This window comes from Alexandromys fortis, unplaced genomic scaffold, assembly GCF_014885135.2.
Source record: "Alexandromys fortis isolate MF-2015 unplaced genomic scaffold, M_Fortis_MF-2015_v1.1 scaffold_1, whole genome shotgun sequence".
Taxonomy (NCBI): Eukaryota; Metazoa; Chordata; class Mammalia; order Rodentia; family Cricetidae; genus Alexandromys; species Alexandromys fortis.
The window spans coordinates 11,807,557-11,833,417 of record NW_026067927.1 but is presented as its reverse complement, the minus strand read 5'-3'; the positions used below and the strand labels follow the sequence as shown (position 1 = coordinate 11,833,417).

Sequence of the window (25,861 nt, the reverse complement as noted above, 5' to 3'; positions counted from 1 at the left end):
CCCAGGTTTGATTCCTAGCACCCCTGTGGCAGCTCATGCTGTTTAAACCCCTGTTCCAGGGTAGTGGACTCCCTTACATACATGTAGGCAAATGTACATAAAATAAAAAAAATAATGAAAACAAAACAAAAACTTTAAGGGCCTTCAAGATGACTCAGTGGATAAAAACATTTGCCAGTAGTCTGATGACCTGGGTTAAATCCCCAAACACACATGGTGGAAGAAAAGAACCAACTCTTATATTTTGTCCTCTAACCTCCCATAGTATGTACACTACACATACACATAGATTAATTAATACATAAATAGAAAAAAACAAAACAACAAAAAACAAAAGTCCAAACCCCTTAAAAGTAATAAACACACACACAAAATAAAACAGAAGACTGCTGGTGGTGGTGCACAAGTTTGATCCTCAGCACCTGTAAGGCAGAGTCAGGTGGATCTCTGAGTTCAAGGCCAACCTGATCTACAGAGCAAGTTTCAGGACAGCCAGGAATACACAAAGAAACCCTTTCTCAACGCCCCTTCACCCCATAAATGTAAAGTAGAAATTATGGAGCTTTTTTTATGAAAGGATTGTACTTGTTACTAAGACCAAAAAGACTGACATGAACTGTAGATATATGAAAAGTTGCCCTGGGATCTAACCATTCTTCCTTCTGACATGTTTATAATTTCCTTACCAATTAGGATGTTTGTTTTTCGAAACTATGACAATCCTGGCTTTCCTGGAACTGGCTTTGTAAACCAGGCTGGCTGCAAACTCAGAGATCTGCCTGCCTTTGCCTCCCCAGGGCCACTACTGCCCTGTTCTACCTTTTTTTTTTTTCTTTCTTTTTTTTTTTTTTCTCGAGACAGGGTTTCTCTGTGGCTTTGGAGCCTGTCCTGGAACTAGCTCTGTAGACCAGGCTGGCCTGAACTCCCAGAGATCCACCTACCTCTGCCTCCTGAGTGCTAGGATTAAAGGCGTGCACCACCACCACCTGGCTGTTCTACCTTTTTTAAAGCAACAACAAAAATAGGTGTGATGCCTACAGTGCCAGTACTGGGCCTGTCTAGCCTGCATAGTAAAACTGTCTCAGAAAGCCCTAGTACAAAGGAAACCATAAATATAAAGTGATTTAAGTCTGTTACAGTGTAGTAGGCAGATTCCTGCTCCACAGTTTACAGTATGTTGTGATGATGCTTTTATGTCTTTACTTACAAAGGTACAGATTACATAACGACACCATTTTATAACACTCCCCCCCCCATTTTCCTACCCTTAAATTCATGTGGATTAAATTATATAAAGAGGTATAATGAACTTGGTTACAATGAAACTTCTCAGTAATAAAACTGAGAATTCCTATGTAGAATAGTTCCTAACTTGCTATTGTAATTGTGACCATGAACCTTTTCCAGAGTAGATTAGTAAAAAAACTATGAGATTGGGAATACACTGGGAATTTTATCAGACTCAACTAAAGACAGCCACAAGCCTGACTGTGTAACTAGTGTTCATTGAACATTTACTTGAAGTTGATGCCAAGCTCTTCATAAGAAAATGAAGCCAGAACTCAGAAATTAAGTGACTTGTACAAGGTCACTCAGCTTGATTGAAAATCTGTTTCAACTTCATTCTATAGATCTTTGTCAGCCAGTGGTGGCATATTCCCTTAATGCCGGCCTACCACCCAGAGTCTGAGGCCAGCCTGGTCGACATAGTGAGTTCCGGGACAGCCAGGACTACACAGAGAAACTCTTATCTCAAAAAAACAAAACCAAAAAACAAAGGGAGAAAGAAGTATTAATTAATTAATCAATTCACATTCATTAAATGAATACTCTAATTACTAAAGAATATCAAGTATGTTTGTAATCTGTCCTGTTTGTTTTGCGACAGGATTTCACTCTGTTAACCAGGCTGGCCTGGACCTCCTGGCAATCTCCTGACTCAGCCTCCAGCATGTTGGGATTATAGGCGTGAGCCATGGTGCCTGACTATAGTCCACTCTCAAACCTGTGTTCCTAGAAAATCAGATCCCGTAGATAGATCACAACCCAGTCCTGCATGAAATTTCATGTAAAAGAGCATGTATTGAATTTTAAAAAGCAATGGTTTTTATTGTGTTTTAGTGATACAATGTTTAGTCATTTGAGCAAAATTTTACTAGTTCCCCCCTCCAAATAAACTGAATATGAAACAGGCATTCTTTTTCATAATTCAGATCTTATTTTGATAAATACCTTATCAATTAAAAGTAGGATAAAATGGTGTGTGTGTGGGGGGGACTGGAGAAATAGCTCAGTGGTTAAGAGCACTGACTGATCTTCCAGAGGACCTGGATTCAATTCAAAGCACCTACATGGCAGCTCATAACTGTCTATAATTCCACTTACTAGGCGACCCAATTCCATGGCAAAATGCCAGTGCACAGAAAATAAATATATTTTAAAAAGTAAGTAAAATAATTTTGTGAAGATGTAAACTAAATTGAGTTCTAAACTATCTTATAGGTTTAGACTTTAAATTTGTCATCATAAGCAAAATTAACAAATAGCTTATATTTTATGATTCCTCAAGCTTTAGGGCTGAGCCAGAATGCTATGTGGAAATTTAATCAGCAATACTTTCATGGTAAAGACTATATGGCGTGAATGACACTTAAATTTCTGTAGCAGCGATAATCCTTGAAGGATCATTCTTAAAAATAGCCATGATTTGTAATAACATTTAGATCTTGATCCCCCAAAATAATACTGTGGCTACATATTGAAAACTCCCTAAGCAGGCTTGCACTCTCTCTCTCTCTCTCTGTGTCTGTCTATCTGTCTGTCTGTCTGTTTGTCTGTGTCTCTCTCTCTTGCTCTTTCATTTCCTAGCAAAATCCAAGGTGGTCTTGAAATAATTTTTTAAAGACATTTGTCATTTTATGAACCAAGAAAAATCACAACTGGAAAGAGAAAAGATGACTGATGTGAATATTAATTAAAGTGTTGAACTATGTAACAGAAAGTTCCACCATGAGATTAATGCAACAAGTAAATTTGAATTTTCTAGTGAAAGTTAAAATAAAAACAGAAGATTTTAGTAAAGAAAGTGGAGGTTTTTAAAAAAGAACCAAATGGAAATTATAGAACTTAAAACTGAACTGATTTTTGTTTTTGTTGTTGATGTTGCTAGTTATGTTTCATTGAAACTAGGGGAAATTATCTCTTCCACTTCTAGTGAAGTCAAACAAAAAATCAGTAATAAAGTGAGATAGGAGGATCTCTGTGAGGTTGAGGTCAGTCTGGTCTACATAGTAAATTCCAGAACCACATAGGCCCTCTCCCCAAAAGTAAATAAACAAAAATGAAAGAAAGTAATCAGTAATAAAAAGAATAGGAAAGTCTTCACATTTTCCTATTTCTGATTGCGGATGTGGCTAAGTTGGTAAAGTGCTTGCCTGATGGACGGATGAGGCCCTGGGTTGGCTTTCCACACTGCGTAAACCAGGTGTTGGTGGTATCCACCTGCAGTCCCAGTGCTTGGAAAGCGAAGGCAGTGGTATTTGTTCAGGTCTTGGGCTTTGAGTTTAAAGCTTGGGAAACGTGAGAGTGTCTCAAACAGTGCAGGGGCTAGAGAGATGACTCAGTGGTTAAGAGCATTTGTTCTTGCAAAGGACCCTGGTTTCATTCCCAGTACCCACATGGTTGCTCACAGCTGTCTGTATGTAACTCCTGTTTCAGGGATTCTGACCTTCAGCAGTGCCTAGTACACATACTTGCAAACAGGCAGATCACTCATACACATAATGTAAAAATAAATATTTTTAAAAGAGCAAGAATATCAAAAGGAAATTAAAAAATAAATGAATAAAAACTAACATTTGAAAGTTTCTGAGATGCTAGGCATAGTGACATGTGATGTTATGCTTGCATCCTGGAGGCTGGGAAGGGAAAATGAAATGTTTGAGACCAGCATGAGCTGCATATTAGTAAAAACTGTCTTAATAACCTGTATTTCTGCTGGACTCATGGTAGCTCACACCTTTAATCTCTTTAATGCACTCAGGAGGCAGAGTCAGGCAGATCTCTGTGACTTGAGGCCAACCTGAACTACAGAGAGAGTTTGCTGGGACAGCTAGGGTTACATAGAGAAACCCTGTCTTGAAAAAAAAAAAAAAAAAAAAAAAAAAGACCTATTTCTTTTCCAGAGTCTCAAACTTCTGGATCAGGCTTTAGCTGTGTGATCAATTCAGACTGTGATAAACAATAATAGTAGGCTTCATAAAGTACCAGTGGCAAATTCAAGTAAGGTTAAAAAGAAGAAAAAAGAATTGAAGTCATGGGGACTAGTCAATGGGACTAGAGTAGAAAAGTAATAGTCGCCACTCCTAGCTATAGATCAGTAGCTATTGGAAGTGGAGGTTGATAGAGGTAAAAAATAGTGAGAAATGTATTTAATGCATCACCTCGAATTGTTCAAGTTTCTAAAACATTGAACAGAGAATAAAAATTTATGAATTACTTTATGTTTTCTTAAATTTTTACTGTGAGATAATCTTAGCCTTTAAATAGGTTGGAATGCTTGGAGATTACCAGTCTGTGCTAAAATAAGCTAAGCACGATCCTTGTTTAGTGACACCTAGCACGTGCCTTGTGGGATACAGCCTGATATTTGAGTCAGTTTAGTTTATTATTTAGCCTACAATCGGGGGTATTTCTTTAGTGGTGGGGGGCTCTCTAGGTTTCAGGTGTTTCTCGGTTTGATTACCTGGCGTGATACTGCATAAATAAGCCTGCCTTCTCAGCCCATACCAAGAATCTTCAAGCGAGGTAGAGGTGGGGATAAGTAGCAGAGTGGGCAGAGTGCTGGCCTAGGATGCATTAAGCCCTGGGCTCAATAACTGTGTTTGCCTGTATTAGGCATAATGACTCACACATGTAGTGCCAAGTCAAGGCAGGAGGATCAAAAGTTAAGGTAACTCTTAGGGTACATATCTAGCTTGAAGCCAGCCTGAACTATATGAGAGCCTCTCAAAAATGGGGTAAGGGTAAATATATCATCCATTGCATCCATTATAACATCAAAAAAATAGACAATTAAGTAAATAAAATAGACATCTATGCCACCAGGTATAGTGGTATACCCATACTTTGAGCTGTTGGCGGCTGAGGCAGTAAGATGATAAGTTTGCGGCCAGTCTAGACTGTATAGAGACTACTTCAAACAAAAAAAAAAATAGGTTTAAACAATGACTTATAGTAAACAGATGTTTTTTTTGGTTATTTTTATGATTTGCAATTTTTTATGTGTGTAGCAATGAAAACATCTGGATGTAACTTAGATAAGGTGAACATTCTTCCTAATGCCCTGATCACTCCACTCATATCAAGCAGTATGATTAAGACTGAAGATGTCACTCCAATGGAAGTAACAGCAGAGAAAAGATCTTCCCCTATTTTTCAGGTGAGTTATGTTACTAGTGCCCCATATCTTTATCTCATATATGAAAAACTGCTATATTTACCTTTCTTGTTTCTTTGACATTTATTTTTCATTGAATATACCTATTTAATTTTGCTTTTCAGAGCATATGCTTTATATATCAGTAAAATTGTTTGTAAAGTAACTTCCAGTACACATTTTGACAAGAGGAGGAATTAATACCTGTGAGATGAGGGGTTTTTATAAAGGTATTACAAGTTGGTTTTTGGGATAAGGAACCAAGGTTGTGAGTTCAAGTTTAACCTGATTGAACAGAAAGACCCTGCCCCCAAAATTGGTTGATTTAATTAAAGCACTAATTTTAGCATTTTCAGAGGTAGGAACATTTGATTATGGCTTCCTCTCTCCTGTCTTTTCAATTCCCCCTTTAACTCACTTTTCCCCATTGCAGTGTTACCCATGATCCACAATGTGGAAGTGTTTTAAATTTGGTTACACACAAATCATAGGATTAATAGGATTAATGTTCTCTTACTATTCTTAATTTGGCTAAACATACCAATACATGATTACTGATCATCAGAAATTAATTATATCATAGAGAATCAGTCTTACACCAATTTCTGATTGGTAGTGTAGAGTAGAAAATTAGCTCTGTGCATTCTTAAACAGTTTTGGAGTACTAATGTGGTTATTGTATATGTACATATTATTTGTGACTTTTTATATTTTAGACTACAAAGACAGTTGGATCGACTCAGCAAACTTTAGAAACTATTTCTAACATAACAGGAAATTCATCTTTTTCATCACAATCATCTTCCCACTTACCTTCTGAAAATGAAAATCAGCAGCAGCTTCAGCCCAAGGCATATAACCCAGAGGCCCTGACAACTATCCAAACACAGGACATCTCTCAGCCTGGGACTTTTCCAGCAGTTTCTGCTTCTAGTCAGCTGCCCAGCAGTGATGCATTACTGCAGCAGGCTACACAGTTTCAGACAAGAGAAGCTCAGTCGAGAGACACATTGCAGTCAGATGGCACAGTGGTTAATTTGTCACAGTTGACTGAGGCATCACAACAGCAGCAGCCATCCCCGCTTCAAGAACAAGCACAGACATTACAGCAGCAGATCTCATCAAATATTTTCCCACCGCCAAGTAGTGTGAGCCAGCTCCAGAGTACTATTCAGCATCTGCAAGCAGGAAGTTTTGCAGGTGGCACCGCTGGTGGCAGCAGTGGAAGTGTTGACTTGGTTCAGCAGGTTCTAGAGGCACAACAACAGTTATCTTCTGTTCTGTTTTCTGCTCCAGATGGTAATGAGAATGTTCAGGAACAACTTAATGCAGACATTTTCCAAGTCAGTCAAATTCAAAGTAGTGTAAGCCCTGGAATGTTCGCCTCAACAGAGCCTGCAGTTCATACCAGACCAGATAACTTACTACCTGGGAGGGCTGACAATGTCCATCAACAGACTGAAAACACACTGTCTAATCAGCAACAGCAGCAGCAACAACAACAACAGCAACAGCAAGTGATGGAACCATCAGCTGCAATGGTGATGGAGATGCAGCAGAGCATTTGCCAAGCAGCTGCCCAGATTCAGTCAGAACTATTTCCTTCAGCTGCTTCAGCAAATGGAAGCCTTCAGCAGTCTCCAGTTTACCAGCAGCCTTCTCACATGATGAGTGCACTGCCTACCAGTGAGGACATGCAAATGCAGTGCGAGTTGTTCTCTTCTCCTCCTGCGGTCTCTGGAAATGAAACGTCAACAACCACCACACCCCAGGTTACAACTCCTGGCTCCACTATGTTTCAGGCACCAAGTTCAGGAGATGGAGAAGAAACTGGAACACAGGCAAAACAAATTCAGAACAGTGTCTTTCAGACCATGGTTCAAATGCAACACAGTGGAGACAGCCAGCCTCAAGTAAATCTCTTCTCATCTACAAAAAATATAATGAATGTTCAGAATAGTGGTACCCAGCAACAAGGGAGTAGCTTGTTCCAGCAAGGGAATGAGATGATGTCACTTCAGTCTGGGAACTTTTTGCAGCAGTCTTCTCATTCACAGGCTCAACTGTTTCATCCTCAAAATCCTATTGCTGATGCTCAGAACCTTTCCCAGGAAACCCAAGGTTCAATTTTTCACAGTCCAAATCCTATTGTCCACAGTCAGACTTCTACAGCGTCCTCTGAGCAGTTGCAGCCTCCAATGTTTCACTCTCAGAATACCATTGCTGTATTACAAGGCTCTTCAGTTCCTCAAGATCAGCAGTCACCCAATATATTTCTTTCCCAAAGTTCTATGAATAATCTTCAAACAAACACAGTAGGCCAAGAAGAACAGATTTCATTTTTTGCGGCACAGAACTCAATTTCTCCACTTCAGTCAACATCAAACCCTGAACAGCAAGCTGCTTTTCAACAGCAGCCTCCAATCTCACACATCCCAGCCCCTATTCTTTCCCAGGAACAGGCACAATCCACTCAGCAAGGTTTATTTCAGCCTCAGGTGGCCCTTGGCTCCCTTCCATCTAATCCAATGCCTCAAAGCCAGCAAGGAGCAATTTTCCAAACACAGCACTCAATAGTTGGCATGCAGAGCAACTCTCCATCCCAAGAACAGCAGCAACAGCAGCAGCAGCAACAGCAGCAGCAGCAACAGCAGCAGCAGCAGCAGCAACAGCAGCAACAGCAGCAGCAGCAGAACATTTTATTCAGTAGTCAGAATGCCATGGCTACAATGGCATCTCAGAAGCAGCCACCACCAAACATGATATTTAGCCCAAGCCAAAACCCAATGACTAGTCAGGAGCAGCAGAACCAGTCAATTTTTCACCAACAAAGTAATATGGCCCCAATGAACCAAGAGCAGCAGCCTATGCAATTTCAGAATCAGCCTACAGTTTCCTCACTTCAGAATCCAGGTCCTGCGCAGTCTGAGTCACCACAGACCTCCTTGTTCCATAGTTCTCCTCAGATCCAGTTGGTACAAGGGTCACCTAGTTCTCAAGAGCAGCAAGTAACACTCTTCCTCTCTCCAGCATCCATGTCTGCACTGCAAACCAGTATAAACCAACAAGACATGCAACAGTCTCCTCTTTATTCTCCTCAGAACAACATGCCTGGAATTCAAGGAGCCACTTCTTCAGCCCAGTCCCAGGCTACTTTATTTCACAACACTACAGGAGGCACAATGAACCAACTACAAAATTCTCCTGGCTCATCTCAGCAGACTTCAGGAATGTTCTTATTTGGCATTCAAAATAGTAAGAAACAAATTTCTCTGTACTCAGTTGAGATGTTCAGATTATTATAAACAAGCACAAAGCACAATGTTTTGAGAGCAGAGTAATAATTCCACCAACTGGCTGGTCAGTGGTGGCGCACGCCTTTAATCCCAGCACTCGGGTGCAAGCGGGTTCAAGGCCAGCCTGGTCTACAAGAGCTAGTTCCGGAACAGGCACCAAAGCTACAGAGAAACCCTGTCTCAAAAANACAAAAAAAAAAAAAAAAAAAAAAAAAAAAAAAAAAAATTCCACCAACTGTCGACTGAGGCCTTGAACAAGTTATTTGGCCTTCATGAGTCTGAATGGCCATATTTTCAAAAGTGGTCAGTTTTAGATTGGTCATGATGGTTCATGCCTCTGTAATCCTAATCTTTTAGAGGTAGAGGCAGGAAGATCAGAAATTCAAGGTCATCTGTGGCTTCGTAGTGTATTTGAGACTAGCCTAGGATACACGAGACCACAAAGATAGTGGGAGGGTTTAAATATAGTTGTGTATTAAAATGTATTTGCCATTTTAAGCCATTAATTTGAAAGGAAAATGAAAATAAGGACAGATAGTATCTTAGGCAATAGAAGTAGACATCAGTTTTAACTGTTATGACAGGTAATTACATAGGACTTGGATGATACCTAAGTAGTGTTTTTATTTAGATTAGGAACTCTCTGTGTAGACCAGGCTGACGTGAATTTAGAGGTTTACCTTCTGTGCTTCCCAAATGCTGAGATTAAAGGTGTGCTCCACCACACCCATCCTAAGAATGAATGAAAGTATTTTTTCATAGATCTTGATTAATGAGATGTCTCTGATTTTATTTCTCTACAGATTGTAGTCAGCTTTTAACATCCGGACCAGGTACCTTACCGGATCAGCTGATGGCTATAAATCAGCCGGGCCAGGCACAAAATGAGGGCCAGGCTTCTGTGACAACACTTCTTTCTCAGCAAATGCCAGAGACTTCCCCACTGGCCTCGTCTGTGAGCAGCAGTCAGAGCATGGAGAAGATGGATTTGCTTGTCTCATTGCAAAGCCAAGGGAACAATTTAACTGGCTCCTTTTAATGTGTAAGTATTACATTTCGGCTTTGTATATTTAAATGAGTTAATAGCATTGCTTAGACTTTATCCTTTTAAAATAGTACATTCCCTTTGAGCACACTCTGAATGATAGCTTGGATCAGGTTGGGAATACTGGACATTCCTTTTGACTGGAAACTTTACTTTAGAATGACAGAACATCTGGCTAACGCATAAAGCCCTAGATTCAATCATAGTAGAGAAAGAAGAGCAAGACAGAGGGAATTCTGTAGAATAATAAATATTATAAGCTGAGAATATATCTCAGTTGGGCATTTCCCTAGCATGCTTGAGACCCTAGGTTCAATACCCAGCACCAGAGACTAGACTAAAGCCAGAGAGACTAAAGACGATAAGGTTCCCTGCATGCATATTGTCCTTTGGGATCATCCATGGTGACAGACATTTGCAAATGCCTTTCTTCCCTAGTGAGATAGTGATTTTTTTTTTCCCCCTAGAAATTCCATGAAGAAAGAAATGATTCCAAGATGTCCTGAGAACTTGTGGTTCCGTGAAGATTATTGAACTATTATGGAGAGCTACATTTGAGTAAATGGGTAGATTTCCTGGCTGTAAGACTACACCCATACTGCCTGTTGCAGTAATTTGCCACCAATGTGCTTTTTGTTTCTAGTAACAGTGATAACTGAGAATCTGTTGGATTTTCCAGCTGTGACAGAAATGTTTTTGTCCTGGGTTTTAAAGTGCAGAGCTGGGCCTCTCAGTTATTATTGCTATTAGAAAATCACATTTGTCATGTTTACTTACATTTTTTTTCCCTGCATTATTTTAGTCAAGTAATGGCTTAGGACAAAGTAAAGTTTAGTAATGAGTAAGTCTGTGATTTTGTTGATGTAAAAAACACATGGATGTTGGCCAAAGTGAAGGAGTTTCTTTCAGTTTTCATGGAGAAGCTGAAGGGGATAACTTACAAAAATGCTGTATTAAGAACTCCTCATCACACACATTCAGATAACATGCTTTTAAAACTGGATACAGCTGGAATGTTACTGAATTTATTTTTCAGAGAGTTGTTAGTTCTCTGTATTTTCTACTTAGGGATTTAGCCATAACTGCATAAAAATATTTTGTTCTATGAATGAAGGGGATAATACATGACATTATGATCTCATTCTCCTTCGGTAGTTTAAACTGACAGTAATTTGAGTCTGTTTTGTTCTAATCCAGCATTAGGCTAGTGCTCCCATTTTATATGCACCTATATTGTTTTCCTGTTTAGTTTTAGACAGCTATTAATATACTACAGCTTTATGACCCTGTAGTAATTTAGAGAAGGCAGCCACATTGATCCAGTGACCTGGCAGTCTGCAGCACGGGGCCAGGAGTACTCTTTTAGGATTATTGGGAGTTGATTCCTGAGAAAAAAACAATTCTCTCTCTTTTTTTTCTTCCATGAACGGTGCTGTTCTGAAGTCTTCAAATTTTCCCCTCTAATGAAAAACAGTATAAATTTTTACTTTACAAACAAGGCAAACAAAAATTTCTCAAACTATTTCTTCTCCCTGAGCTGCAGTGACTATAATTCACTTGTCACCTCAGTGCTTTACAGTCGAAGTGGTCACTTAATTGATGTAAAGCCTTGGGCTTTACAGGGTCATATCACTGATTAAAAGGAAGAATTAACTTGTGTTACATCTACAGAGAGCAAAATTACACACTCCAGAACTCACATTTGTAGCATTAGTTGTAGAGTTTTGAGTGTTCTTGCCACCCGTGGGGCGCCTGCTTCTCACTACCACCTACATCTGGACACATGCTTATGTCTCATTTATCTTTGGCATGTGGAAAGAGTCAATGCAGCATAAGGCCAACGTGTGTGGCTTCTGTGTGCTGATATGTTTTGGTGTCCTGTTTGTTTTTTTTACTTTCTAAGTGTTTAAAAATTAGCCAGTTTGTAGTTTTCTTTTCCATCGCCTTAGTTTTCTTTTCATCTTATCTCTCCTTTCCTACACATTTGTTGAGGTGTGTGGAGCTGTGTTGTTGGTTTTGTTTATATAGCCAGATTCCCTCTTTTGTGATCTTCTTTTGTTCTTCGACTGTTGTTCTTGTCATTTGTTTTTTCTCTTTGTCCTTGTGTTTCTGCCCTAGCCCTTCTTTCTCTCTCTGAGAGGCATTGGATTACGTTTTCAGTAGTACAGGCTTCTTGCCGATATGAAGGGAACTTTCTAGAAAGAGACCTACTCTGGTCATTTAATTTTGAAAACAGTTTTCAATCGTTCAAGTTTTGGATGGTTTATATCTAATGTGTGTTTCATTTTTTTGGAAAGCTATATTTTATATTTAGGAAATGGTATACTATTTTGCTATTTGTACTGAGTGAGTACATTGGCATAAATATAGAAATTTATATATATATATATATATACATATATAAACTATTCTTTTTTGCCACACATTTTTGTGGTAAATTTGTGAGTTTGTCTGATGTTCTACCACAACGTGGCGTCTGATAACAGTGAGGGGTTTGTTATGTCTTTATTGAGTATTTAAGTACCTTTTGAAACAAATGGCCTGTTTATCTGTAGCCATTCCATCAGGCGGTTCCTTGATGTTACTAGTGAGCGAAAGGCAACTACCATGTGTTTGCTGTGTCTTCACTCAGCAAGGTGTTAAAGAGCAAGGAAACTTATTGAGGCAGTGTGTCAAATGGTGTTTGACGAGAATGAGCCACTCTGTCTTTGTTCACTATATATTTAATATTTTATTATTGTTGTTCTTATTAATTGGCTTTCTGTATCCTATGCCTTTTATTTATAAAGACACTAAAAATACCATGTTTGTAATTTTAATAACATTTTCCATCTTTTAATAGCCAGAACTACTTTATAGATTCTCTAAACCAAAAGTATTTTCCTCAGTATCTCCCTTCTCCCCCATGCCCTACAGGGAAAAATCACCCAACATGGTTCAGGTTCTGAGAAGGGTCAGCCACACAATTCAGTGCTTCAGCTTGAAAAAACGCACAGGGGACTCTAGTGTGCTATCTGGAACACCAGTGGAAGCAGACCTGTGAATCTGCTTAGGAAAGACAGAAGTCAGAGTTTAAAACCACATTGACTTCTGAGTTTTCTGGATTACTTTCTGAGATCATGAGGAGACTCAGGAAATCTGTTTCTTCCAAGGTGAAATCGGAATGTTTGTTGCGACTGCACCCTCAGTGAAGTGGCAGCAAGAGGTCTGGCTTGTGTGGTGACTTCTGTTTGTTCTGTACTAGAAGCTTATCCTTATACAGTGCTGATTGGCAATGCCGAGTCACTGGGACCAATTTCTGTCTTATACTGTCAGAGTGTAGAACAGAACATCACCTGAACTGTAGTGGTTTGAGTGGATGGAGGCAGAAACCCCATTTTTAGTCTCTTCACTTCTGTGGTTATTTATACAAGGGCTGTGCTGTGCTACCATATTCCTGTTCAATAATGATGGTTTATTTGTTTTCTTACATTGTTAAATGTTCTTGCCCCTAAAGGTGTGTGTTAAGTACAATGTTCTGAATATATGATTTGGTTACAAAATGTATGTGTCTTCTTATTGAAGAGTTAGTTCAGTGGTTGATACTTGTGCTAAGAATTCAGCTTCTCAGTTCCTGTTACTTATAGCTACCTGTGGGAAGACTCAGTGAGCCAGCAAAGACCTTGGGAATCAGGATATATTAAATTTTTATCTGGCAGAAGGACCTAAATAAACTGTGAACTACATTTTATTCCTTTGTTACATTCAGTTCTTGCTTTCAGCAACTCACAGAAATGCTTGGAGCTTATCTTCTCCCCCCCCCCCCCCATGCTTTTGTGTCCTTGTTATTCCACACCAGGGAAAAAGACAATTAGATACTTTTTTGTTTGTTGTTCAAGGCAGTGTTTCACTGTGTAGCCCTGGCTGTCCTGGAACTCACTCTGTAAACCAGGCTGACCTCGAACTAGAGAGATCTGCCTGCCTCTGCCTCCCGAGTGCTGGGATTAAATGTGTGTGCACTACCACTGCTCCACTTAGATAATTAGTTTCTGAGATTTTCTGTAGGCTTTTCTGATTCTAACATGTTATTTGTTATTTAGCCAATATAGGTCTGTCTATCCCATCTCCTTAGAACAAGTGTTTAAAGGAAAAAAAAAAAAAAACAGAAGGAAGAAATTGTGCATATGTCCCTTCAGAATGAAAATAATTTCTTTCGACTTTTTTGAATGTTTGTTTTTCATTTTTAAATGAGGTTGCACTATGCTGCCCAAGTACTGGGCCTGGAGGTATGAAACACCTTACCTGAGACCCTTTGGCCTTTTTAAGCCATTGTAAATGTTTGGGGAAAATGGAATCTGTCAGCAAATAAAACCACAATAAAATGACTGAGTTCTTCTTAAATTCAGCATAGTTGTGCATATTCTCAGGGGCTAGCTGAGACTTTTTCTCGTAAAATTTTCTTTTATCCCTGTGTCCCGATTTTCAGCTGGTTGGAACTAGTTAAAAGTTATGGGGAGACCTTGTTGTTTTACTCTGCATCACAGTGTAGCTTCATCTTTAAGGAGATGTATCTGCATGCTTTTGGGTATGTGGAGGGGCTCAATGAAAATCAGCAGATGTGTTAGAGAAGTAGCTCAGACCTGGGGTGTGGCTCCGGGGTAGAGAGTCTGCCTACCATGTGCAGGGACCTGAATTTGATGCCCAGCACCACCGAAAGGGAGAGAAGCGAACATGGGTGTACACACTAGCAAGAGGACTCACCATCACATTTTGAGAGCTTTTCCCTTCTGCCTACATTTGTCACTAGTGCTTAGCTGTGACGGTGGCATTCATTATGCAGGAGACCGGCTCTGTAGTATCGTTGGTCAATTGTCCCAGCGCCCTAATTACTTTTTAGCTCTCTGTTTTCATGCCATCCTAAGCCTTGTATATTAATAAAATTCTGTTTTTATTGCTCTTGCTCTTTCAGACAATTTTTACATTAGTATTTTATATATAGATTAAATGTTTATGGAAAAGTGCCTTTTTACCATGCCAGTGCACCCTTCCTGTAATCCCACCTTCCACTGTTGTCAAGAATATACGAATAACTGATTTCAACAGGTCCCAATGCTGTTGTGGCTTACATGAATTCACTCCAATTTTCTCATCCCAGCAAAGTAGTATCTGGGTCTTACCTGAACAATAATGAAAATTTGTGTGTGTGTGTGTGTGTGTGTGTGTGTGTGTGTGTGAGAGAGAGAGAGAGAGAGAGAGAGAGAGATTCCATGCACACAAGTGTGTGCGTTAAATATTATAAAGGCACTACTTATAGCATCTTCTCTGGTCCTAATTAACGGCATGAAGAGTGACTAAAACATAGGTTTTGTAAGACCTGGGAATAATGTTGATTTCTTTTTTTCTCTCTAATTAAACATGGAAAAGTAGTTTACTATCAGGACTCTAGTTAATTGACCTTGGAAAACTTAGTGTCAGGAAAAATTAGGAAGAAATCATTGAGTCCTGGGAGAGCTAATGTAATTTCTTTAGTGCCACATACAGTTGGACTGAGTGTCCTGGTTTTTGTCCATTCTCTTTCTGATCTAGCACCTTACGAAGTGGTGGTGCTTGAAGAAAGGGCCATCAACCACAAATTAAGGACAGCCATAACTTAAGCTTTGGAATGTGTTCCCCATGGAAATGTTCTTGTGATTGCTGGTGGACTGAAGACTGCAGACGGCAAACTTTTATGCAATATTCTTAATACCCTATCGTGCACTTTAACCATTCCAAAGAAAGCCAAGAATACATCTTAACTCTTCAGAGTACTGCATCCGTTCTTATTTTAGATAGCTGGCTTGATGTGTTAGATGACGGCTTTTTAAAGTAACCTGGAGCAAGTGTGGAATGGCTGTTTTCTGAAGGACGTTTAAGGCTTTGACAGGTAGTGCAGGGAAATGACTCCACTCTAACAAACCATAGTAAACCTTTGACTATAGTTGAGAGCTACTTAGAGCCATTCCCCTTCCTGTGTATGTCTTTTCTATAAGAAAGCTGCAATGTATAGTTTATGTCTGTGCGGTGTATGTAAACCAGTATGGCCCTCCATCCAGCAGTGACAGGAAGCCAGCTAGAGGTGCATCATCTTGGGCAATCGCCCAGTCTTGCTGAGTTAGATCTGAAATGGGGCCCAGCAGTCTGTCTGACCCAAGTTCTCAGTTGAGTCTGATGCACCTGAGCTTCAGAGCCTAGCAAAAATGAGATTCTTTCTTCCTTATGTATATTCCGCCTCACCTGGTATTCTGTGATCATTTATCAGCAATGGTAATTTATTCTTAGTACTGCCTAAGAAAATGCATATGTTTTATGTATGTATAGTGTAGTTACTGATAATTCATTTAACTTGGTTTGGCATTTTTCTACCACTGACTAAAAAGTTTACATTAACTGATTTCAATATTTAGGTGTAATGGTCTGTATTTCTTTAGTTGTTGTGACATTTACTTAGCTAAAATAATTGATGGGTGCTACAGTCTCCTGTTTATGCATAAAATGGGTACGTCGTGGGCAGGGTAATATAAGCTCTCTTTTCATTGCCTCTTTATCAGCAGACCATGGTTCTGCTTTGGCTAGACTAGCTCTCAGAACAGAATCACCATTCCGTATCATTTGTCTTGTATCTGAGACAGTAAATCAGATGACTGGCCAGGCCCACACAGCACCTCGTTTAATCTTTTATGAGTTGATGAAGATTCCTTTCAAGTAGCTTATTTGACATTTGAATACTGCAGTAGAGTAATGGTTCTCTTTGGTACTCATGCTTCAGGTGAAGTACTTCACAGAATACTAAGATAGTGCATTTTATAACTTGGGTGTTTCTTCCATCTCAGTTGTGTGCATTCTACAAATAAGCAGGCTTATTCATATTTTCCTTTATAATTCAGCACTTCCATCATTAATCTTCCTTCCACTGTTTACAAGTCACTGGTGAGTTAGCTCATGCAAGAAGATTCCCTTTTCAGAATAAACTAGTGAATACTTGCTTTCTGAGGATCACTGCTCTGTCCCACACAGCAGTGTTAAGTGGCTTCCTCTACAAACTGGTGCTGGAAAGTAAGTAGGCAAACTGCTGAGATGTTCTAGAGATGCCCTCCCTTCCCCTCCTGATTATGTCACCTGTTGCTGGTCCCAGAGCATTCTACACAATCTATTCAGCCCCCGTTTGTAATACCTCCTTAAAAATCCTGCATTCAGCCATGTCACCCTACCTGCTCTTTCATACTGATCTCCCCCATCAGAGCCCATCCCAGGAGGAATACATGTGATTTGTAGGGGTGGCCTGCTAGCTGCCATTTTAGCTAATGAGCCTCAGGACAGCTTACACTCACACATAATCCCAGATGCTTGAGAGTGGGTTTAGAATCAAACTTCTGTGACCAATAAAAGCCTGTCCTGGCTGGAGTTAGGTAGTTATAACCTAAGGTGGATGCAATTCCTAGTGCAAAAAGAGAGACTAGAGAAAGAAAAAGGAGCTGTCCTGTACAGAAGTGATCATGATTTTACTCAGTAGAGACCTTCTGCAGTGCAATTGAACTAACTCCTATCTATCAACTCTACCTGCTCATCTAGTTCTTTTCAAGGATAAGCTCCAAGTGCTAGCTGCTTTCCTGGCGACTTGACTGAGTTTCACGCTCTTCTTTTTACTTCGTGTTTTAATGAGTAACTTGGAATATTTCATTAACTTGTTCTCAAGTGATTTAGCTGTCATTCTGCCATTTTGAGTTTAATTTTATCTGCTTGAGCACACTGATCAACCACTGACTTGCCTTCTTGCATTGTCCTGCAATGATGTGTAAGAGTGACATTTGTGTAATGGTTTCATAGTTGGAATTTCAGAGCACTGACACCAGATATTCTCAGTTTGTTCTCTGGGGGAATTTTATTTGCATCTATGTTTTTAGCTGTCTGTGATAACTTGTTAAATATTAAAAAGATATTTTGCTTCTATTGGAACATTTGTATACTCGCAATTATATTTCTGTAAACAGCTTCAGTCAAAAATAAAACATTGAAAGTTTTCATTTTGTAGTGGGTTGTCTTCTTTCTTCCTCAGACTTTGTGTTGGCCTGAATGTATCTGCAGTGTGGGGGAAGTGACTGAGACTAGAGACCATTAGGGAGGTGATGGGAAGCAGAGGAAGGCACCTTTTGAGTTGTTATTTTGTACCTATCTTTTCCCCAGGCAGAATACTCAGTAGGTTTCTCTTTAGTTTTCATATTGATTGTATAGGTAGATAATACACAGGGAGCCTTTCAGAGAAAACCAGCATCTCCTTCAGCTCCTCACTCAGAGGCCATCTCTCTACTCTTCTAGTTGCTTCGACTTGTATGAACTGGTGTTTGTATCAGAGTGTGCCAAGCATAGCTAGCTATTGGTAGATCTCAGGGATCTCCATGAGATATGCAGATAGTCCTAAGGGTTCATGTGTGAGGGACTCAGCATGTAGCTTATGATAAGAGTGTTCACTCAAATGTACAATTCCCTGGTTTCAGTTCAATATCTTGAAAAATAATGTGTTCACTAACCAGATCATGTGGGAACAGGTGAATCAAAGAAAAATTAGTAATATAGGTGATACAAGGATCATGAATATAGCATATAAAGAACAACTTCAGACTGCCTTAGTAGAGCAAGGTGGTACATGCCTTTAATCCTAGCACAGGGGAGGCAGAAGCACGTTGGATCTCTGTGATCTCAAGGCAAGCCAGAGGATGAAGAACCGAGTTGATCCTACCACCCCAGAAAAAGCCAGGTGTGAAATATATATTCCCAGCCCTGGAGAGATAGCTCTAAGTTCAGTGGAGAACCTGACTAAGGAATCGAGGTGCAGAGCAAACAAAACAGACACACGAAGTCAACCTCTATCCTCCAAATAGAGACATGGGTGCACTTGCATGTATAAACGCACACAGAGATGTACAAATACCACACATGTACACATAAAGTCAGAGAATGTTAACATTTGGCATTAATAATCTTAAACAGAACTAAAAAGGTATAATAGCCAAAATGAAAAAGGCAGCTGGAATGATTGCTTAGCAGTTGAGATGCCTGCTATTTTGCAGAGGGCCTCAGTTTGGTTCCCAGTGCCCATATCTGGCAGCTCTCAACTGCCAGTGATTCCCACTCAGTGGGATTAAACACCCTCTTCTGGCCTCTGCGGGCACCTCCATGTGTATGCATATACACATGCACACTTACATATAATTATAAATTAGTCTCTCCAAAAAAACAAACAAACAAAAAAAACAAGGACCACCACTATGACTCATTGTCTCATAAACCTGTGAACCTGAGTTTAGTCCCCAACTCAGAAAAAGATGGAAATTGAGAACCAACTCTGTGAAGTTGTTCTCTGACCTCCACAAATTCACCATGGCATGAATGCACACAACACAGAAATGTGTAAGCAAAAAAACAAGGGCTCTAGAGTTTGGTGCTGCGTGGATCCTTGACTCCCACATGCTACAACCACTCACCACTGTGTTTATCTGTACAGGAAACTGTGCCTTTAGGGCCGTCACCAGAGTTGCTATGTATTAGTTAACTTAGTTCCTGGTTCACAGTATATACACGTTAACATTTACTAGTCTCTCGTGTGCTAGGTACCATTTCCCTTTACTGAAAGATCCAGTACTGTGACATGGTAACCATGAACTCACAGCAGCTAAGATTGTTTGTACAAGCCAGCAAGGTTCTCGCATAGATGGGGAGTTACTCTTCAGGCCTCACCTTTACTGTGGTGCTATTAGCATTTGATTACTGCTGGGGGAAGGGAGGACCATTCTTTTTGAGGGTGTTCCCGCTGGTAGATTTCTCGCTCCAGTGGAAGGCCCCACACTCAAGCATACAAAGACAGCACTAATTGGACCTAGTGGGTTAGCGCATGCACACACACACAAGCACAATAGAAGACGGGAAGTTGTGAGGGATGCTTATTGGAGGGCGAAATTTGGGTGGATATATTTCATTGCAGATATGTATGAAATTCTCAAGAATAAAATTAATTTTAATAAAAAGATACAGTCCTTTTAATTGTTTTTAGCACCAAGGTTCTCTTTTATCCCATTGGTCTATAAATTTCTTAAAACATAAGGCCCCAAGTACAGTCCTCAGGAGCCAGATTTTGTTTAGGCTACACTGTGTGTGTGTGTGTGTGTGTGTGTGTGTGTGTGTGTTAAGGTTTCTGTTGCTGTCATGAAACACCAGACCAAAGGTAACTTGGGAACGAAAGGGTCATTTTTCTCACCCATTTCAGAAGTCAGGGCAGAGACTCAAATGGGACAGGAACCTGGAGGCAGGAGCTGATGCAGAGGCCATGGAGGGGTGCTGATTACTGACTTGCTCCTCATGCTTGCTCAGTCTGCTTTCTTGGAGAACTCAGGACCACCAGCCCTGAGGAGAACTCACCCACAGTGGGCAGCATCTGCCACATCAGTCACTAACCAAGAAAATGCACTACGGGCTTCCCGCCTGGCCAGTCTGGTGGGATTTTCTCAGTTGAAGCTTCCTCTTCCAAAACAATCCTAGCCTGTGGGAAGATGACATGAGAACTGGCCAGCACAGCCTCCTTTCTGAGGCCTGAGTCTGACCCAGGTGGTACTTTCTTTCGCTGTCCTTCTGCCCTTGTCTCCCAGGTGCTGGCCAGAGTTGCAGCACACCGACCCTAGCACTCCGCCTTCCTTACTCTGTTTTTCAAGTTCCCCTCTTGTTGGCCATGCAGCTCACACCATGGCCAACTTCCATGCTTAACTCAAATGGCATGGCTCTCCCTCTCCCCTACCTAGAAATCTGTAACAAACTTCTCTCTATGAAAGAAGGTGAAGAGTCACCAAGCCCAGTGTTCTCAGGCCTCCTCTTACTTGGTTTATCTACAGTATTTGACACGCTCAGTGACTCTCTCCATGGCACCCTTTCTTCAGTTGGCGCTCAGGATGGAACAGTCTGCTCTCCTGCTTCCCCGGTGTGAAGGAGAAGTCCTGGAAGAAGCTGTGTCTGTCAAGGCTGTCTGATTAAAACTTCAACGACTGTGGAAAGTTTAGGATGCTGCAGGTCCACAGCCTAGTTAGTTTCTCTTGGACTTTCTTCAGCTCCCTAAAGAGCTCCTCCTTATCCACCTCTGTGCCAAATGAAACATCCTGACAGCAGATGTCTTGTTTGCTTTCTATTGCTGTGATAGAGCACTACAACTAAAAGCATCCTCAAGAGGAAGGACAGCCAGGGCGGGAACTTAGAGCAGAGTCCCAGGACCACCTGCCCAGGGGTGGAATCACCCACAGTGAGCTGGGTCCCCTCCCATATCAGTCATGAATTAAATGTCCCCCAGATTTCCCTACAGCCCAGTCTGAAGGAAGCAATTTTTCAATTGGGTTCTCTTTTCCCAGATGACTCCAGCTTGTCAGATTGACAAATGAAACAAGAAACAACTAACCAGCGCAGAGATTTCAAAAAACAGACACAAAATAGGAATGTGCTAACCCTGTTCTCTTCCAACCCAAGGGCTAAGACAGCAACTGAGGCCTAGAGCTGAGATTCCTGGCTGTAACCACCCTCTGATGTCTCCACCAATGTATTCTTAAGATGCTTTGGTCTTTGTTCTCTTAGCATAAAAACTTTGTAACTATGGAATTTGGGACACACACAGGGAATTTGGGACAACCTAAATCCATGCTCCCAAGCTGTAGTCACTCAGCTTGACTCTAGGACAATGTTGAGGTAGGAGCTATGTTTCTTGTGCCTACCTTGGCCATCCTTTTTCAAACTCATTTTGACTTCAAGTGTTGAAGAGCCTCAGAGGTCAGTCTCTAGGAGAGCGCTCCCAGTTTCATGGCTTTAAAGACTTGGTGCACACGTGTGTACCTAGATGATAAATTCCTTAAGTTGTGGCTCAGGATGACCTTAGATTTCTGACCCTCAGCCTCAGTCTCCTGAATGCTGGGATGATAGTCATAACACCATCAACATGTCTGCATGCATTTCAAGAATTTAAATTAGGCGTGGGGGTGGGGTGGATCTAGGGAGATGGCTCAATATTTAAGAGCCCTCGCAGAGGGCCCAAATAGAGTTCAATTGTGAGCACCTACATCAGGTGGCTTACAACCAGATGCCTGTAACTCCAGGAGTTGTGACTCTTTATCTTCTAGTCTCCATAGGCATGCACACTCGTGTGCATATACACCTAAATAAAAATTAATTTTATGCCAAAACGAGAACCTGAGAATGTAGTTCATGGGAAGAATGCTTGTTTCACATTTGTGAGAAGACTTTTCTTTAGCTACTCCCACAATTTGCACACACACACACACACACACACGTACAGTGTTAAAGGTATTTGCCATAAATAATAAGACCTACAACTTTATCCCAACAGTAATGAGATCCAAATATTCTCTTAAAATGATTGTGCTCATAAGGCTGGAGAGATCCTTTAGTAGCTAAAGAACACTTTCTGCTCTTGTGAGAACCTGAGTTTGGTTTCCAGCACCCACTTCCAGTGACTCACAATCACCTGTAACTCCAACTCTGGGTGATTGAAGGCCCTCTTGTGGCCTCTGTGGACAGTTGTACTCATATGTCCACAAACTCCCAGGCACAAACACATATGCACACAAATAAAAATAAACATCTTTAAAAATGAATGTCATTGATTCCACAATATTAAAGAAAAAAATTTAAAACATTTGTATAGATCAAATTTTTATTTTGGTGGAAGGCTATAATTTTTGTTTTGTTTTGACATTTAGGACTTATTTAACGTGCGTGGATGTTTTATTTGCATGTATGTCTGTGCACTGTGTACATTTGGTGCTTGCAGAAGCCAGGAGGGGGCGCTGGATCCTTGGAACTGGAGATAGAAACAGCTCTTAGCTTCTATGTAGGTGTCAGCCGGCTGGAAGCTGAACCACAGGTCCTGAACAAGAGCATCAAGTGCCCTTAACTGCCAGCAGAGCCATCTCTCTGGCTCAGTAGGGGGCTGTTGTTTTTAAGTATTGAAGAGCTTAAAGGCCTGCACCACCATGTCCTTGTGTGTTCATTTATTTCTGAAAAAGAAAAAGATTTAGAAAAACAAGATAGAGACCTGTTTTAGTATTCCTTTCCTAGGACCTGTGTGTGTGTGCTGTGTACAAGACAGAGATGAGACTAGCTGGAGAGAAATCCCCCTGGGAGGCTTGTCAGTCCCTGCATGGTAACTGAAACCAGGGTGCATTGTAAACAGACCTTAGCTTACTGACTGCAAACAAGTAGGTCCCTCAGCCTTTGTTTTCTTTGAGCAATTCTTCTCTGCCCTAAACCACAGAGAGGTAATTTAAAAAAAAAAAAAAAACCCAATCTCTGGAGAGTTGGATTCTCTGTAGCCAGGGCTAGCCAGCCCTAAGAAAAAGTTTATATTGCATAGATGACCTAGAGGAGTATCTTCCAGCTTCCATAACCCCGCCCACATATACCAAGCTTCCTGTGGCACCTCATCTGATTTCGGTCATAGTGCAGTATAGTCACACTCAATGACCGAACTATCCAAGAACGTATGAAGTGAACCTACTTCTTTTCCTCTCCTTGTGGAGTAAAGGGAAAAACAAGTCAGGCAAGCTGGAAGAAAAATAACTAGGTTTAACTTACATGTTAGAAAAAATATCTCATTTTCTAGCTTTGGTCTGGTCATCAGCTGGAATGGATTTGCCCAAGTGATGGCCCACAGAAAGGCCAATTTTGTTCTTTTTCTGCTCCTCTTGAACCTCTTTTCTCAGTACCAATCCCGCCTGGAAGTTGAGGTCAAATGTGCTGCTCAGAGGAAAGCAGAGTGGCTTCTCCTCCCACATAGTCTCCAGGTGCTTCTTCCACCTTTCACAATCTGCATCCGAAAAACTGGTGGGATGTGGCCAGCGCCATACGACAGCTGTGGTTCTAAGACCTGGAAACCGCAGAAATGCAGAATGCCACTCTGCAAGAGAAAGAACACAGAGTTAAGTCATTAAGTCGCAGGAGCAGTCTGGCAGGTTGTACTGTATACAAGCATCAGAAGTTGGTCTGGAGGCTGGAGAGATGGCTCAGTGGTTAAGAGCACTGCCTGCCCTTCCAGAGGTCCTGAGTTTAATTTGGCATGCAGGGATACATGCAGTCAGAACACTGTATACATACTTTTTTAAAAGAGTGATCTGAGCTTGCCAATGAGAGAGTCCAGTCAGACTGAGGTGCCCTGGGGAATTGTCACAGTTCCTTCTCTCACCTCTGCCCTCCCTCCCTTTCTGTCACCTCATTTAGCCTCCTTGATGGAGCTTTCCTTTGAATGAATAAATTCTTGAAACTGTGCCAACCTGGATCCTCTGCCAAAAGAGCCGGAAGTTCTATAACATTAGGGAGAGCGCTTGCCCCTTGGCAGTGGCTCGGGCCAGGGCATGTGGATGTGCATTCTTCTGCAGCTTGACATGGTGAGCTTAGTCTTTACACTGCACAGCTCACTCACTGTCTCCTCCAATCCCCTTCCCTCATCCTCAGGGTCCAGTGTCCCCAAAGCCCACCTCCAGAGCAAGCTGAATGAACTCAGTTCTTAACTTGTCCTGGGGAGCCAGATGTGCTGGTCCATGCCTTAAGCCCAGCACCAAACACGCTGAGGCAGGAGAACTGCTACAAGTTCAAGTCACCCTGGACTTACATAATGAGACCCTCCCTCCCTTTTTAAGATTATTATTTTATGTGCATTGGGGGTTTGCCTTCATGCATGTCTGTGTGAGGGTATCGGATCCCCTGGAAGTGGAGTTGCAGACAGTTGTGAGCTGCTATGTGGGTACTGAGAATTGAACACAGGTCCATTGCTCTTAATCACACAGTTAATCGCTGAGTCATTTCTCCAGTCCATGACACACCACACTGCACCACCACCACCCCCTTTAGAAAAAATATAAAAGGAGTCAGGCCTTTTATATATAAATAAATATAAAATATAAAGGTGGTGCATGCCTTTAATCCCAGCACTTGGGAGGCAGAAGCAAGCAGATTATCTGTAAATTCAAGACCAGCCTGGTCTACAAGAGCTAGTTCCAGGTCAGGCACCAAAGCTACACAGAGAAAGTCTGTCTCGAAAAACCAATAAACGAACGAACGAATGAACGAACGAATGAATGAATGGATGGATGGGGAGATGGCTCAGTGTGTAGAGGCACCAGCCTTGTAAGCCTGATGGAGTGGCTCAGAACCCAGAGCCCATGTAAAAAAGTGAAGGCAGTGACATGAATCCCACATGCTCAGTCAAGATGGGAGGCAGGGACACGAGGACTGCTCAGAGCTCCTTGGCCAGCTAGCCTGACTACACAGTACCACGATAGAAACAAGGGAATCCTGGCCATCTTCCCAAAGTTGCCCTTTGGTAAACACACACACACACACACACACACACACACACACACACACACACAGCCCTTCTTTCTTTTCTTTTCTTTCTTTCTTTTTTTTTTTTTTTTAAGAAAAAACAAAATGTTCTGGAGCTGCAGATATACTTTCAGGAAGACTGGGGAGCCCAAGGCTTTGACTCCCCACGCTGAGGGCCCGGTGCACTTTGGTTAGGAGAGACTGTTTGACCATGTACCCCAGCGGCCTGGGTCACAAGCTCCCGAAGGAAGCCCGGGTGCAGCTCCACCATTGCCAGCCTGTCCTCCTCACACCTTGGGTCAGTTTTCGGTTACTGCCCGGAGTAACTCCCCTGGCCTCAACATGGAAAAGACCAATTATGTTTATGGAAAATACAGAGCCCTGTGTCCATTTTATCTGAGCCAAACACAGGAAGGCTCGACCACTCTTCCCTGTATTCCCACCACACTGAGCACTGAGAGGAGAGAGCAGGACTTGTATGACACAGCTATGTACCGTGCACAGGTTGTTTTCAGGTTAAACAGAGGCTGATTAAACTATGACCTAATAAACCGAACAGATCTGTGCGTGCAGGGGCCACATCTCCCATAACACGGTTTATACTAAACATCCATCCCAGGCCCCCTGGGGCTGCCCCTGGAGTCCTGAAGTTGGCTGGCTCAGTCCTGCAAATGACAGTGCCTGTCCCGTGGATCCTTGCAG

General features: G+C 41.3%; 1 protein-coding gene across 10 annotated transcripts in view; it reads left to right on the top strand.

The window, feature by feature from the left end:
* The window catches only part of Nfat5 (nuclear factor of activated T cells 5), an 83,545-nt gene extending 65,728 nt beyond the window's left edge, over positions 1-17,817 (top strand). For all 10 annotated transcript variants that reach the window (XM_050143483.1, XM_050143480.1, XM_050143481.1 and 7 more), the window contains 4 exons: positions 5,292-5,440; positions 6,154-8,692; positions 9,537-9,775; positions 10,246-17,817. In XM_050143483.1, coding sequence (XP_049999440.1) covers positions 5,292-5,440; positions 6,154-8,692; positions 9,537-9,772 — 2,924 coding nt within the window. In that variant the 3' untranslated portion in view covers positions 9,773-9,775; positions 10,246-17,817. The remainder of the gene's footprint in view (positions 1-5,291; positions 5,441-6,153; positions 8,693-9,536; positions 9,776-10,245) is intronic.
* Positions 17,818-25,861: the final 8,044 nt, after the last annotated feature.